This window comes from Podarcis filfolensis, assembly GCF_964270895.1.
Source record: "Podarcis filfolensis genome assembly, chromosome: 4".
Taxonomy (NCBI): Eukaryota; Metazoa; Chordata; class Lepidosauria; order Squamata; family Lacertidae; genus Podarcis; species Podarcis filfolensis.
The window spans coordinates 66,961,792-66,977,299 of NC_139607.1; the positions used below are offsets into that span (position 1 = coordinate 66,961,792).

Sequence of the window (15,508 nt, forward strand, 5' to 3'; positions counted from 1 at the left end):
TCGGGGGACAGCGGGGAGGCGGAGCACCGCCATCCCGCTGCTCCCCGACCTGGTTTGGATTCCCTGACCTGGTTTTGGGGGGGAAATAAAGGGGGGAAATTTCCTTTATTTCCCCCCCCAAAAAAAAAACTAGGTGCGCCCTATGGGCCGGTGTGCCCTATGGGGCGAAAAATACGGTATATATATTGGGTTAGGATTCTTTCTGCTCTTTTGATTGTAAATTGTTTTACCTGGTTTTCTTGTTGCATTTTTATATTGTTATCTGGCAGTTATGGTGAATGTAGGTCATCAACAATAACAGCAGCAGCAGCAGCAGCAGCAGCAGCAATAAAGCTCAAGGTGATGAGTGGAAAGGAAAGAAAGCTTTGGTCAGCGTGGCTGGTGTCCACTGCCACAGTCTGTCAGTCAAAGGCTGGATCTGATCACATCCCAGATCCCAAATGGAATTGGGCTGATTTAGGTCAGTCTGGGATTTGGTTGGCTTCAGTGGACACAGCAGAGTTTTAATGCATGGGAGAGAAGTAGCCAAGTTTTATTTTATTTGACATATTTATCTGCTGCTTAATTACCTAAGTATCTAGTAGTGTACACCAAAATTATTAAAATTTATACATTGGATGAAAGCAATCAAAAGTAATCATAAAAGCAGAAAGCTCCCTGAAAAATGCCTGCTGAAAAAGAAAGGTATTTGTCAGGCTCCTGAAGTTGAATGGTGAGGGCCCCTGCTTAATCTTAACTGGGAGGAAGTTCCACAGAATCATGGAAACCTATCTAAGAGTTTGCTTGCCCATGATGGTCTGTCTCCTGGGCTTCTCCTAATTTGGGGTACTTCCTCATCTGAAATAAACTTTGAAGAAATAAAAAAAAGGTGTTTTCTCTCTTTAAATGTCACAGTGTAATGACTGATGATTGTGATGGGCCTAGAGCTGTCACTGTAAACCACCCTGGAAATTATTCACATTGAACGATGAGCTACAAATCTATTGAATAAAGAAACTAACACCTACTGATTCCTCTCCTGGGATCCCTTCATAAGAATTCCTTGTTGGTTTTCTTTAATACTGTGATTTGTTAATTATGAACATATCCTTGTTAAGGTGGCTCTAGTCATTCTCAGAAGGGTAGTTTCAGAAAGGAATACTGGGGAAACTCCTGTTGCCTATGATCCATCTTGTCCCTCATGATATTTAACACATACATGAAATTTCTGGGTGAGGTCATTGGAGGTTTGAAGTTCATTGGGTTGGCTCCAACACAGCCATCCCACTTGCACAATGAAGGTTCATTCTGCTCTCTATCCCTACAGTTCCTTGTACACCCTCATAATCTGCCCCAGAGGGAGCAGATTGGGGGGAGGCAGGAAAGGAGAGGAAGGGTAAGCCCTGTTCCATGAGTAGAACACCAAACACACTATGTTGGATACAACCCAGAACCATCTCCTTCTCTTTCCATCTAAATCCAAGGGAGCTGTTCAAGTTCTGAATCAAACTCCAGTTATGCATGACATTAAATATGGCTTTGCATTGAAAATGTAGGGGTTTCTTTAAAAAAAATGCAAATAGCATAATTATCGCCATACAGCAGGTAGAGAAGAGTGATTTAACTCCTTAGCCACCTGTTGCAGTTCTGAGGGAAAACCCTCCACTGAAGCAAACATTTGTATTGGTAGGAAATCCCCCATTGGAGCTAATGGGGCTTTTCCTACCAAAGCATTACTGATACCAGAAGAGGGGTTTTCCTCAGGAGGAAAGAGTTAAATCCTTCCCCACATGAAAGCTCTGATACCATTAATTATCAACACCACTGATATAATTTGCATTTTGAAAAAGCCAGCACAGTAAATACAAACATGTATTTAGTGTCATGTGAAGTCCTCAGTGTCTGATCTTATGGATGTGAATGAACAAACTGAAGCTTTATCTAGGAGAGTTAGAAGTGCTTCTGGTCAGTAATAAGGCAGATCAGAGAAGAGGGGCTCAGCCTATCTTGAATAGGGTTGCACTTCCTCTGAAGACTCAGGTTTGTAGTTTGGGCGCACTCCTGGATTCAGCCCTGAAACTGGCTACCCAGGTATCAGAAGTTGCCTGGAGTCAGTGGCAAAGCTGTATGCTCTGGCACCGGGGGCGGAGAGCAGGCAAGGGAATGGCTGGTGCATATCCCAGGGGTGTGATGCGCATCCTGGGGGCGTGGCACACCACCCTGTGGGGAGGGGCGCATGGCACAGTGGCATAGCACGTCGCCCGTGAGGAGCGTGACGTGCGTCCTGGGGGCAATGTATGTCACCTGTGGGGGCGTGGTACCCGGTGCAGTGGGGGGTGCATGGTGCATGTCTGGAGGGCGGCCGCGATGGTAACCCCCTCCCCGATGGTGCCAGGGATGGTGCACTCCCCCCACCCCACCCCTGTTCCTCCTCCAGTGCCTGAAGTGATTTTATACAGGTATCTGCCACTGCTTCTGTTCCTCAAAATGTCAGATCTGGATTCAGTGAGACCTGCCTTAGTTATATCTCTGGGCTTGCCATTCAAGAGTGTTCAGGAACTCCAGCTGTATCAGAATATTACACTCAGACTATTGACCAAGGCCAGTGATAGGAAGCATATACCTCTCATGTCATGTTGTAGCAGCTTCAGTGACCACCAACCTGTTTACAGGCACAATTCAAAGTGCTGATTATGATCTATCAAAATTAAGATATCTGACTAACTATTCCCTGATATGAGTTTCCTTGCATCTTAATATCTTAAAGATATTATACATTTCAACTTCTCAAGCATGTTTGGTGGGAATTTGAGTGGACCTTCTCAGCGTCAGCTCCCAGGGTTTGCAACCTCTTGCCATTAGATGCAACGGAGGAGAATTCAGATTTCAGAAAACAAAACTATCCTTGCAGGGCCAATATGGTTTGCTTTGCCCATTCACTAAACACACAGATTCTCACTCCAGGGTTTTGAAACAAGCATACTGTACTGATGGCACATTTCATCCACCATAAGAGGAAAATGAAGCAATCAACATTAAAAAAAATTGGTTAATTAATAAAATAGAACTTTGTTACTTAACATTTAAGGCATTTTAGCACAATCATTTTATTATACAACAACTGAGCTTTTGTTTCTATTTGTGTCCCTCTAGATGTCCCTTTCATTGCACATTCATGATAATTTATGCCTCTGATGCTATTGGATCACACATGATCCTGCTTACCATACTATTTATGCCTGCACATGTTTTGGGGTGGTCATACTACTTCATTGCCAACCAGAGTTTATCCTGTAACTTTTCATACCACACAAATGTCTGGGGTTTTTTGTCCTGATTTTGTCGCATCATAGACCCCTCCAGGCAGCAGTAATGTGGATGCAAGAATAACAGAACAACTAACAAATCAGAATATATGCACCACTAAAACACTCTTATAGTGTCATAACACACCCACAATAAAACATGAGTCTGGACATCTTAATACACACAGTCCAGCAGTCTGCTGAGAAACTTGGAAAGACTTTCATAAGTAACTTTGGGTTCATGATACTAAGGAGCAGCTCAAGCTTGAATGAAGCCTTATGTGTCTATGTTCTGGAACTCTCCTTTCATCAAGCTTCAAACAACCAGATTTGGTTGTGGTCAGATAGCAGTCCAACAAACTCATATGTTCTTCTAAACGGGCATCTATAACATTGCCAGGGGCCACCATCTTATCCACTTGACTGATGCAGTCATATTCTCCTGAAGTTCTTGATTTCAGTAAGAGGACTGAAGACATGCTGGAAATGATCCATAGTTCTTTGAACAAGATGTCATTGTTTCCATATATGACCCTTCCTCTGATGACATTTTGGAGCTCCACCAGTCTGCTTACTATTCACGCTTCCTCGTACTATTCGCCAGTCTGTATTTCTTTAGAAACAAGAATATTATTACTTTTAAAAAGAAGAAAGAAAGCCATTGCTAAAACTAATAACTGATTGGCACATCTCCCCTAATTTATATTCTCTAATTTTCACTCATCCACAAATATACAAACATATAACCAACTGTTATATATGTGCCATACACACAAACACACACAAACACACACACACACACACACACACACACACACACACACCACATAACCCAACACATACACACACAGCCTATTTCTGGATCATAAAGTTATTATCTATGCAATATTTGATCAGACATAAAGGCCACATCCACACTGTACATTTAAAGCACTATTATACCACTTAAACAGCCATGCCTTCCCTCAAAAGAATCTTAGGGGCTGCACTTGTTTGAGCAGGTTAAGCAAGTGGTTATTAACTCCATTATGTAAAACCAATGACAATACAGTCGTACCTTGGAAGTCAAATGGAATCCGTTCCGGAAATCCATTCAACTTCCAAAATGTTTGGAAACCAAAGTGCAGCTTCCTGCAGCCAATCGTAAGCCGTGGAAGCCCCATTGGGCATTCGGCTTCCAAAAATAGTTTGCAAACCAGAACAGTCACTTCCGGGTTTGCGGTGTTCAGGAGCCAAAACGTTCGAGAACTTAGCTATTCGAAAACCAAGGTGTGACTGTACTGTTGTTTTCTACTCTGGGAATTATACAACAGTAAGGGAATCAGAATATTCACAGAATCTGCATATAAGGTTGCATAGAGCAAAGTTGTTCCATTGGCACAAGAATGCATGCCAGCACAACAGGTCTTCCTTTCCCTGCATCCCCACCTTCAAATTTTCTCCAGAAGCTTGGAAGACACCCCAGAACAGATTAGGGTTGGAGGAGGCACATGAGGAAAGGGAGTCCCATTGTGCAGGTGTAAGTTATTGTGCTAATCAGATAACTTCCCTGGGTATATGCTACGGGAGTGAAATATTACAGAGAGGTTCATTCACTAAATACCCTTTCTAGAAAATTCACACTTTTAAAAATAAAGAGTACAGTTCTTCATTGCATGAGGTACTTACGCGTTACTGAAAGGGAAGTTGGATCAAGCGTCATGTTTGTGCAATCAGGTATATTCAGCCCATCCATTTCTTCCTTGTCATAAATATTTTGCCTTAAAATATTCATCACAAACCCTTCACTCATTCTAGACTTCATAAACTCTTCAGTCTCAGGCGGCACTGTGAACCATAAAAGGTAGGATGCGGAGTTGTTTTCTTTACTGTAAGAAGGAAAGAAACATTGTGGAGATGAGAAGTCATTGGGTTATACTGCTATTCTTCCCTCTACTTTTGATACACTTCATGAGGTAATGTGATAAATGCACATTTGGGAGCAAAAAACAAAGAAAGACTGGAGTGTTCTCCTCTGCATCAAAGGAATGTAAGCTGGCAGTATAAGAATAAGAAAGAAGAAGAAGAAGAAGAAGAAGAAGAAGAAGAAGAAGAAGAAGAAGAAGAAGAATTTAAACCCTGCCCGTCTGGCTGGGTGTCCCCAGCCACTCTGGGCAACTTCCAACAGAATATTAAAAACGTGATAAAACATCAAACATTAAAAGCTTCACTGAACAGGGTTCCTTCAGGTGTCTTTTAAAAGTCAGATAGTTGTTTATTTCCTTGACATCTGATGGGAAGGTGTTCCACAGGGCGGGTGCCACCACCGAAAAGGCCCTCTGCCTGGTTCCCTGTAACCTCACTTCTCACAGTGAAGGAACCACCAGAAGGTCCTCAGCGCTGGACCTCAGTGTCTGGGCTGAATGATGGGGGTGTAGACACTCCTTCAGGTATACTGGGCCAAGGCTGTTTCATGTTGGAGTGGCTTTTTTTAAAAAAAATCTCACTGGGAATGTGTACCAACAACTTCTTAAAGCCCCAAAGCTATATTGTAGGGCTCCTGCACCCTTAATCATTGTGGAGAGGAATGAATGTAGCTTGCTGGGCAGACTGATATTGCATCGGCCATCCTTAATACAGTGATACCTCGGGTTAAGTACCGTACTTAATTCGTTCTGGAGGTTCTTAACCTGAAACTGTTCTTAACCTGAAGCACCACTTTAGCTAATGGGGCCTCCTGCTGCTGCTGCGCTGCCGGAGCATGATTTCTGTTCTCATCCTGAAGCAAAGTTCTTAACCTGAGGTACTATTTCTGGGTTAGTGGAGTCTGTAACCTGAAGTGTAAATAATGTGAAGCATATGTAACCCGAGGTACCACTGTACTTTAATAGCAACAGGTTAGGGCTGTCATACAGCCGGGTTTTCTCAGACACGTACAGGAATCACTGAGAAAAATGGCGTCCTGGCAGATTTTTGCTGAACTGGCAAGTGGGGCTAACAAAAAAATGAGGGGTGTTCCCCAAAAAAGCTCAACAACTTCAACAAAAAAAAGCCTCCGTCCGGATTTTCACTTTGGGGGAAATGGTAACCCTACAACGTTGGTGAGTGCTGAACGAAGTAGAGCCAAAACAGGGCCACCAAGAAACAATTAAAAAGGGGGGGGGGACTGAACATTTTAAGAAATCAAATATGGACTGTGTTAAAATTTTCTCAACACACTTTCCCCCCATTCAGTTTCAGGTGTTCTAAATCACATAATTGAATCCTTGGAGCTGACTCCCCTTTCCTACCTGAAGGAAACAACTTCAGCCATGACGAAATACCGTCCAAGTGCAGGTGAATGACTGTATACATCTGTAAGCTTGAGAGAGAAGGCATTAATTACGGACACATGTTATTCACTTATCTATTTATTTATTGCATTCATGTCTCTCTAAGGAGCTCCGTGTGGTGTACATGGTTCTCATCCTCTTAGTTTATTCCCCACATCAACCTTGTAAAATAAGTTAGGTTGGGAGACAGGGACTGGCCCAAGGTCAAGCATTGGGCTTCATGTGTTTTCATTTTGTATTTTTATGATGTGAACTGTCCTGTGATCTTTGGATGAAGGGTGGTATGCAAATTTAACAAACAAACAAACAAAGGCTATGAACTCAGGTCTCTTCCAGGTCTTAGACCAACACACTAACCACTGCACCACACTGGTTCCTGATATTGCACATTGCATTGATATTATTTAGCTATTCTCCATGACACTCAGTGACATTATGGGTTATAACATTTCAGAAATGTCCGCTACAGAGTTACAAATTACTTTAGATAAATAGTAAGTCTCCTTCTGACATTTTGCTGGCATCCTGCCTTCCTTCCTTGAAGGCAAAAGTACACCTTCCTATCACTTTTGTTTCCCAACTAGTTCCCAAGTAGCGATCCTTCCTGCTTTTCTAAGGGGGGAAATGTTGTCTTAACAGGGATGCACAATAAAAATACCACCATCAGTTGGACCAGGCTTTGTGTAGCTTAGAAGGCCCTGGTGCAATTGTCACTGCATCATATTATTCCCAGGGACATTCCTGGAAGGGGGGGGGGTGCAGCTGACCTGTTTGGGCAATGAGAGGAGTCATCTTCTTCCCCCAAGAATGATCCTGGGAACTACAACACCAGAGATGCTGACTTGCACCCAGGATTGAGGGGCCCCAGTGCACGGCGCCCTTGTGCGCAACAAGCATCATTGGGAGGAGGCTGAGTGTGGACCCCAGCACGACACAGCTTCAATGGCTGGTGGCTCCTCCTCTCTCGCACTCAGGAGCCAGCCACTGAAACTGTGCCATGCTCAATTCAGCACTGGGTCTCCTCCATCCCCTCAACACTGAGGGGCTCCTAGCAGATATGGGGGGGGGCAAAAACACCTTGGCCCCATAGAGCTGGTGCTTCTGGACAACACATCATGACATAAGAATGATCTCATTGGAATATTCTATTCAAAATGGAGACCTTGTTTGGCTCATTGTTGCCACCTCAAGCAACAGTAAGGATGGATGGCTCACCACAGAGCCATTCTGAACAGATTTCATTGCCCCCAGAACTGGCTCCATGTTCGCTTGTTGATGGATGGACAAATCCACCCACTTTTACAAAGAGGGAGGGAGGTGCTTAGGGATTGGTCCTAAAGCTGCCTCCTTATTTCTTCAACCTTTTAAATATTTTGGTTTGTTTAGAGCAGCTTTGTGGCTGCACAGTCTGTGTGTGTGTGTGTGTGTAAACAAACTTCCAAGAAATGACTGCACATGATAATTTCCTACCTGGAGATTGTATGTGGTGGAGGAGATGACTGTCCCATCTTTCCCTCCTTATATTGACTGGCAGTAACTCTCCAGGCTTTCAGACAGAGGGCCATTCTCTTCCCTATCTGGAGATGCCTGGGATTGAACCTGGGACTTTCCACATGCATGACAGATGCTCTGTTATTGACCTATGGCCCATCTCCTAAGGATGAGGCTCTTGTGCCTTATAAGAATGGGACAGAAAATATGTTCATGTGTGAGATCATGTGATCATTTGAGTTAGAAGGACCTTGAAGGTCATCCAGTCCAATATACTGCTCAATGCAGGATGAAGTAGCAGAATGAATAAATACAGGAGGAGATGTAAAGGAAATTCTATTGCACTGCCAGAAACTGTTCAGTTTGTGCAATGATGTCATTGGATACCACCATGGGACTTTAGCTGGAAAACTTACCCTTTTACTAAGATTTTCAAAAATCAACTTAAATGCTGATTCTGAGAGCTCCAGGTCAGGATTAGTACAGTGAATTTTTAATATCCCTGTGAAATTATGAAGACTGCCATTTGCTATTGATTCAGGGTCCCAGTAGTCATCTTCATCTATGTAAACTGCTAGAATAATAATAAAAAGTATTTGTAGTAACTCTCACAAGCTAGCCAATATATTTTTCATCATATAGTGATTCTAAATAATAACAACAATAACAATGACAACAGTAGCAATAACAATAACACCTTCCTCTCAATGAGATGAAACGTATGTCTATATTTCAATTTCATTAAACCAAGATCAGTGGTTTGGGCTGTGGGCTGTTGCAAAATCATAGGAGATTAGAGTTGGAGGACATCTAGACAAACTTCTTGCTCAGTGCAGGAACCTTGCAAATACAGCCCATTCTATCCCATGTACCTGTGGACAGCAGTGGGTGGGCAGAGAGTAGAATGATGGCTTTATGCCCAGTCATATACCTGCATTCAAGCACAGATGACTCTATCTGCATACAAACTGCACATGGAAAATTCAATTCACATGATCAAGATTCTTGAAAAAGAGGCATGGAAAAAATGTGAAGCAAATAAATAAAACCAGTGACCTTGTCTTTGAAAAGTTTTCTAAGTATATGTACAGTCTGTACACATTTAGGCTCTTTCATGCTCTCCCCCTTTTACATTTTTAGTTGAATGTTCAGTGAATGTTCAATACACATGCAGATGACATGTTTACATTTACTCCCAGGGCCAATTTCAAAGCAGAAGTAATGCTAGCATACCCAGACACTGGTGGTGCCTCTTTTTCACAGCATACAGACACAGCTATCTCTTGGGACCTAACTAGACACAGTGCATAGGATGAATAGCATAATGTGCTCTGTATAAATAAAGCGGCTGTGGTGAATGTTCAGACTGGGATCACAGTGCTCAGGAGGGGAATTTAAATTAACACTTATCCGTTTTATGCAAACACACACACTTTATGTGTAATAAACATGTTTCACTCTTAGTGTTGATCTATAACCCCCCAAAAAATAAAAATGTGTTGAAAACTGAATAAGTCTGAAAGCCATTTTTAAACCAACTATAACATGTTAAATTTTGAATGTTTTGTCAGTTTTGCCTCATAGTCAAAACACAGGCATAGGCAAACTCAGCCCTCCAGATGTTTTGGGACAGCAACTCCCATCATCCCTAGCTAACAGGACCAGTGGTCAGGGATGATGGGAGTTGTAGTCCCAAAACATCTGGAGGGCCGAGTTTGCCTATGCCTGTCAAAGCAGCTTTGTGAGGAGGAATCCTAATTTTTCTTTCATAGATGGAGAAAGGTGAAAGACATTGCCCAAGATCAAATAAGAAATTCAAGGCAGAGGTGCGCCTTGATCCAAGTCTTCAGATAAATGTCTAACTGCAGGGGCAATGCTGGTTTTAAATTCTTTGCCATTTCTAATCCACAGCAGTACCCCCTCCTCACATAGAACTATCATAGAAACACTGTCAGTATACACACTCTACATTTAAAGCACCCCCCCAATAATCCTGAGAACTGTAGTTTGCAAAGGGTTCTGGAAATTGTAGCTCTGTGGGGATAAACTATAAGTACCAGGATTCTTGGGTATGTGTGTCCTTAAAACGTATGGTGTGTACGCTGCCATAGAAGTCCCAATCTAGATGACTACATTAAGTCCCATTGCTTTCCAATGGGAATTCAGATTCAATCCTATACCCACTAACCTGGAAGTAAGGCCCATTGAACTCAGTAGGACTTACTTTAGTGTAGACATCATATAAGGACTGCCCTATTAGTCACAAGTAACTTGAGATGGATTGAGACCATGGTGGGGAGTAGTTCTCCCCACATATCTTTGATGTGATTTCATATCGGAAGAAGGGTACATACCTGAATAGAAAACCAAACTTAGAATAGTCACAAGAATCAACACCAGAAAAGCGGAAGTTAAAATCATCCACAGCTTGCATTTCCAAAAAACAGTTTCAAAACATGACTTGAAGTAAGCTGGCGTCTGTCACAAAAAAAGAGTAAAAGGGGGAAAATATGTTAATAAGTTGTGTGAAAGATTGAAAGCAATCTCTAATTGAATTATTCCAACACACATGTATTAGATTTGACCTTGTAGATCAAGGTAACCAATGTCTCTAGATGTTGTTGAACTACGGCTTCCATGATCCCTGGCCATTGCTCATGCTGGATGGGACTGACAAGAGTTGGAGTCCAACAACATCTCAGGAGCACCATTCTTCCTACTCCCAAGTCTATAACAATATTGGAAACCCCAAAAGGAGATGTTGGAGCTCGGAACTCAACAAGTAGAAGCTGTCATACTAAGTTCCTAGCTTGAAGAGCTGTTACACCTTTAGTAAACATCTGTGTTTGCTAAGCAGGATGTTTGCTATCACATGCATACTTGCTTAAACCAGCACCTTCTTTGTTGAGAATAAATAGCGATAGGGTTACAACAGTTTCAGGTGTGAATAGCTGTAGCCTTTGAAATCCATGTTCTTGCGCCATAAATATGATAGTGAGCACATCACATTACAAAAAAATTAGAGTTGCAACATGTGTAGGAATAAATCACATGCAGATTTAAACATTTTATTTTAACAACTGAGACCTGCAATGAAATGTTGCAGTGTTGAGTGCCTGAGTGCACTGTTCACACATTGTACTGTTGACCGTATTGTTTGCTTCCCCCACAATACTCCATTCCATCCCTCTTCTCACCAGATTCCCGCCTTTCCAACATGTTAGGTCCCCCCCGCCCAAGATTTGTTTGTACTTCAGCAAGCCTTGGGGATCACCTCAACCTGCTGATAGCAACATCTTGTTTGTGTATTATTGTTTGCTTTATAAGAAGCAACACTTTGAGAACTGAGATTGTTGTTAGCATGTTGAATTTTAATATCTGAACTTGTAAAAGTATAGGGTATATCTTTTATTTATGTGCAGATTCTTCCCCCCCCCCCACTCTAAGAACTGTTAATGAATGGCAGCCACCTCAGAGACATTTACCTGTCCCATTGAACTTGATGGCTCTTGCTTCTGAGCAGACATACATAGGGCTTAATTGTAAACTAATCACAACCCACCTTGGTTTTACTAGTCAAAAACCATGTATACATAAGATACATAAATGTAAGACTTTTCACACACGAAATTCACACACGAAAATGCTGGTGAATTTTCACAACAACTTTTTAAAAAGTTGCAAACTGATGCGGAAATGTGGCAAGATTAAGATTAGAAAAATGAGGAAGTGAGAGAAACTGAAACTGGCTGATTCATGCATCGCTGCGCCCCTGAAACTGATATTTTGGTAATCTTAGTGAGAAACAGGTGTTGTATCTGTTAAATGGGGGTGTTTCACACTGAATTTTCCAATTTCTCTGTGTGAAACACACACACACACACACACACACACACACACACACACACACCTTTAAAACTGTTAAAGTCAAAGCTTGTCCCAAGAGAATTCTTTATTATTCTGAAACAATGCAAATTAATTGTAGTAACACACTTTTACCAAACAGAAAGTGAATAATTCAGTGGCTTACCTCATTATGGGCTTCAGGATTAAGAGGCTCATGCTCCCGTTCTTCATTGCTTAATGCTGGTAAATCAATGGTCTCATGGCCATTCATTGCTTCTTATTCCCCGTGAAGAACTTTTCAACACAGGACATGTGAGCAGGAAAAACTAACTTCCTCTGCATTTTCAGCCCTGGGTATGTTTCTGATGATAACACGCCAGAGCCGAAAAGTTTCTATTGTTCCCGTGTCCCATATCCTGTGCCCCTGAAACAGGACGATAGACTGGAATGCTTCAAAACAAAAACAAAAAATAGATTTCAAGTGAGCGCTTGGAAAAATCAATATGTAAAAGTTGAGAAGTCCCAGTTTTATCAGCGTTCGGGAAATGCAAAGTCTCGTTCGAGGGTTGTGCAAAGAAAGGCTGGATTTTCCAGTTTGGTAAGCCTGCCTTCTGCAGACACAAGCAGGTAATATAACCTGAGGCAGCCCAGCCCTTGCTGGAGTGACAAATAAAAGCTCATGCTTGTACAAGAATGAAACTAGATCCTTGACAGGGATGGCCTTATTAGATATCAAAGAATGCTAGCACAAAAAACCGTGATTGTAGGTGAGAGCTGGAAAAATTCAAATTATATACAAAGCTTCTTTTGTCTGACAGTGGCTAATTGCTAGACTAATAACTACATATATCTAGATAATAATCTTGCCTAAAGGACCCCAGGAGAACCCTGGCATTTTCAAAGAACATTTGATCATTAATTCCTTGAAGGAATTTTGTAAATATAGACTTGGACCTACTAAGCCAACTGGGAAAGAATGAAATATAATATTAAGACTGAACTCCTATGCAGACTTATTTGAGTCGCATCAAATATGATGGCACTTACAGTACCTCTAAATAAACAAATGCAGAATTGTAACATTAGAGTACTGTTGCAAGGGTTCATAGCACAATATTCTGCATGTCTACTTAGAAGTAAGCCCCATTGACTTCAGTGGGATTTATTCCTGGGTAAGTGAGTTTATTATTGCAACTTTAGTGTCTGTTTCTTACTATTGAGATATCACACTTGGTTTCCATGGCTGTAAAGGTATGTCATCTGAGACTATAGTTATGCATCTTCAACTTCACAGTGACTAGTTCAAGCTAAACTTAAAGCATGTCCACCCAGCAGTAAATAAATAAAATAATAATAATAATAATAATTTGTACCCCGCCCATCTGGCTGGGCTTCCCCAGCCACTCTGGGAGGCTTCCAACAAAGATTAAAAATACATTAAAATGTCACATATTAAAAACTTCCCTGATGTCTGTAAGTGCCATCATATTTTATGTGACTCAAATAAGTCTGCATAGGAGTTCAGCCTTAATATTATAATCGTGCTCCGGTGGCACGGCAGTAGCAGGAGGCCACAGCACAATTTCTGTTCTCATCCTGAAGCAAAGTTCTTAACCCGAGGTAATATTTCTGGGTTAGCGGAGTCTGTAACCTGAAGCATATGTAACCTGAGGTACCACTGTAATCACAATAGTGCAATCAGAAATATGTATGTGATTGCACTATACCCTTCCTGTTATCTTGATCGTTTCAGGTGGTCTTTTCCAGGGGTCCTGTGAGAATGAATACGATCACCGCTCACTCGGATCACTGGTGAATTTGCAACCAGCTTTCTGAGAAACATTAGACATCCCATGGCAGGTGTAGCATTGACCTAAGTGCATTTGTGTTTGTTCTCACCATGCACTTGGTGGACCCCTCCAAAATGAACAGTGATGTTAACCAGTCCTTTCATGTAATGAATATGAGTCACTTTTTGCTCAATTCATTTTATATTGCAATCCAAATGAGCACATTTTATTTACACAACTCATGGTAAATAGTTTCCTGCTCCCACAAAAGCCCCAGTTTGAAAATGACAACACTACTCTTTAAGCTGAATAGGAAACACGGAGTTTAAATTCTGTCATAGCCATTTAAAATAAACCCAGTAAGAAATGTCATATACAACAGGTTTCTGTTTTGTTTTTGCTTTTTACCAAAATTAGTTTTAATTCCAATTCCTCCAAAGGGCTTAAAGTTTTACAGCTTTAAAAGCCCTGTGGGGATCTTTGGGAACACATCTGTAGTTCCAAAACAACAGCAACCACTACCACCTGTGGAGCAAATGCAGACTTTGGAATTTGAAAGCGCTGGATAACATTTTATTCATTACATAATTTATTTCTTTTAGATTCCTGATTGATGCTATTCTCTGAGGTTCAGACTCAGAAGGAATGAAACATGGTGTGTATAGAAAACAAATAGAACTATGACATAGTTGCTGTTGATGTGGATGTTCATGCTGTTTCCTCCAGAAACCGTTACCAACTCTGGGCATTTGCAGAATGGATTGAACTAAAACACACACACACACACACAAATACAAAAAGGCATTGTTACGGGGAAATATGCTTCGTAGAAATGTGTATATTAGTTAAAAATGCACACAGTTTAAGCTGTAGCCCTATGCACACTTATCCAAGAGAACTCAATGGGATTTACTTCTGAGTAAATGTGAGTAGGATTACATTGTTGGTCCTTTTTTGCATAATATACTTAAGTCACTTTTCTGCATCCTTGGCTTTCATCTAAACAAGAAAAGTCTTGCATCTCTTCCCAGAAGATTCTCAGGCTTTGTCAGACAAATCTAGATTCTGATACAGTGGTATTTTCACATGGAAAGCACCTTCCATGACTCAGGTTAATTACCCAAGTTCACAACACACAATATTGTGTGGGTGGGTTGTATCCAACTAAGTTCTATTCAGAGTAGGTTCATTGAAATTCTTGTTTCTTTCAGTGGGCCCACTCTGAGTACCACTGACTTTGGCTACAACACTGTGTGAGCGTACATGTGAGTTTATAGTAATGAGCTGTGTAGATGTAACACTACCTAGGGCATCAAAGCTGTACTATATTGAATTAGACAAAATAGGTCAAGTTAAGCAAAAGGGAAAATTGACAAAACACAAGGATATTATAAAAAATAAAAAAGCATTTGTCATCACATTTATTTGAGTATACATGTAAAGGAAGAATCTAAATGCATACCTTAAGTTTATGCAGTCCAGCAGCCTGAAATTCTGAATTCACTTTGAAGCTGCAATCTTTTAATGTGTGCCTGGAACCCATTATCTTTCCAATGGAATTTTCTCATGTTTTCTTTTAATGTTTAGTCCCTTTCACTCTCCATTGGTTCTTTCTTAACCAGACAGGGGAGAATGTGGGAATATTATGTGTTATCGCTCAGGAGGTGAAACTGCAGATGAATCATTAACTGTGCTAGTGGGTTGCTTCACTTTTCCACATAACCCGGATGTCCAGAGTTCATTCACGGTTCTTTAGCTTCAGTATAATTTAGTATATCGCTCATCT

The 15,508-nt window shown here is 41.2% G+C and overlaps 1 protein-coding gene across 2 annotated transcripts; it reads right to left on the reverse strand.

The window, feature by feature from the left end:
• Positions 1-2,945: 2,945 nt before the first annotated feature.
• On the reverse strand, positions 2,946-15,386 carry LOC310761594 (TPA-induced transmembrane protein). Of its 2 annotated transcripts, XM_083611752.1 has the most exons (7): positions 15,185-15,386; positions 12,117-12,382; positions 10,441-10,564; positions 8,503-8,660; positions 6,554-6,624; positions 4,953-5,152; positions 2,946-3,897 (listed from the first exon to the last, which is right to left on the reverse strand). In XM_083611752.1, exons 2-7 carry the CDS (start codon positions 12,201-12,203, stop codon positions 3,878-3,880), a joined length of 660 nt encoding a protein of 219 aa, XP_083467878.1. In that variant the 5' UTR covers positions 12,204-12,382; positions 15,185-15,386; the 3' UTR covers positions 2,946-3,877. The 2 variants fall into 2 exon arrangements, with proteins under 2 accessions (XP_083467878.1, XP_083467879.1); XM_083611753.1 differs by lacking the exon at positions 15,185-15,386 and having other exon boundaries at positions 8,503-8,657; positions 12,117-13,169.
• Positions 15,387-15,508: the final 122 nt, after the last annotated feature.

Excerpts from the sequence above, each read along its gene's own strand:
- LOC310761594 (XM_083611752.1), bottom strand. The coding sequence starts at position 12,203 with ATGAATGGCCATGAGACCATTGATTTACCAGCATTAAGCAATGAAGAA. Across the intron at positions 6,625-8,502 it reads TTGAAAATCTTAGTAAAAGG|CTTACAGATGTATACAGTCA; the intron begins GTAAGTTTTCCA and ends TTCTCTCTCAAG. Across the intron at positions 3,898-4,952 it reads AACTTCCCTTTCAGTAACGC|AAATACAGACTGGCGAATAG; the intron begins GTAAGTACCTCA and ends TTGTTTCTAAAG.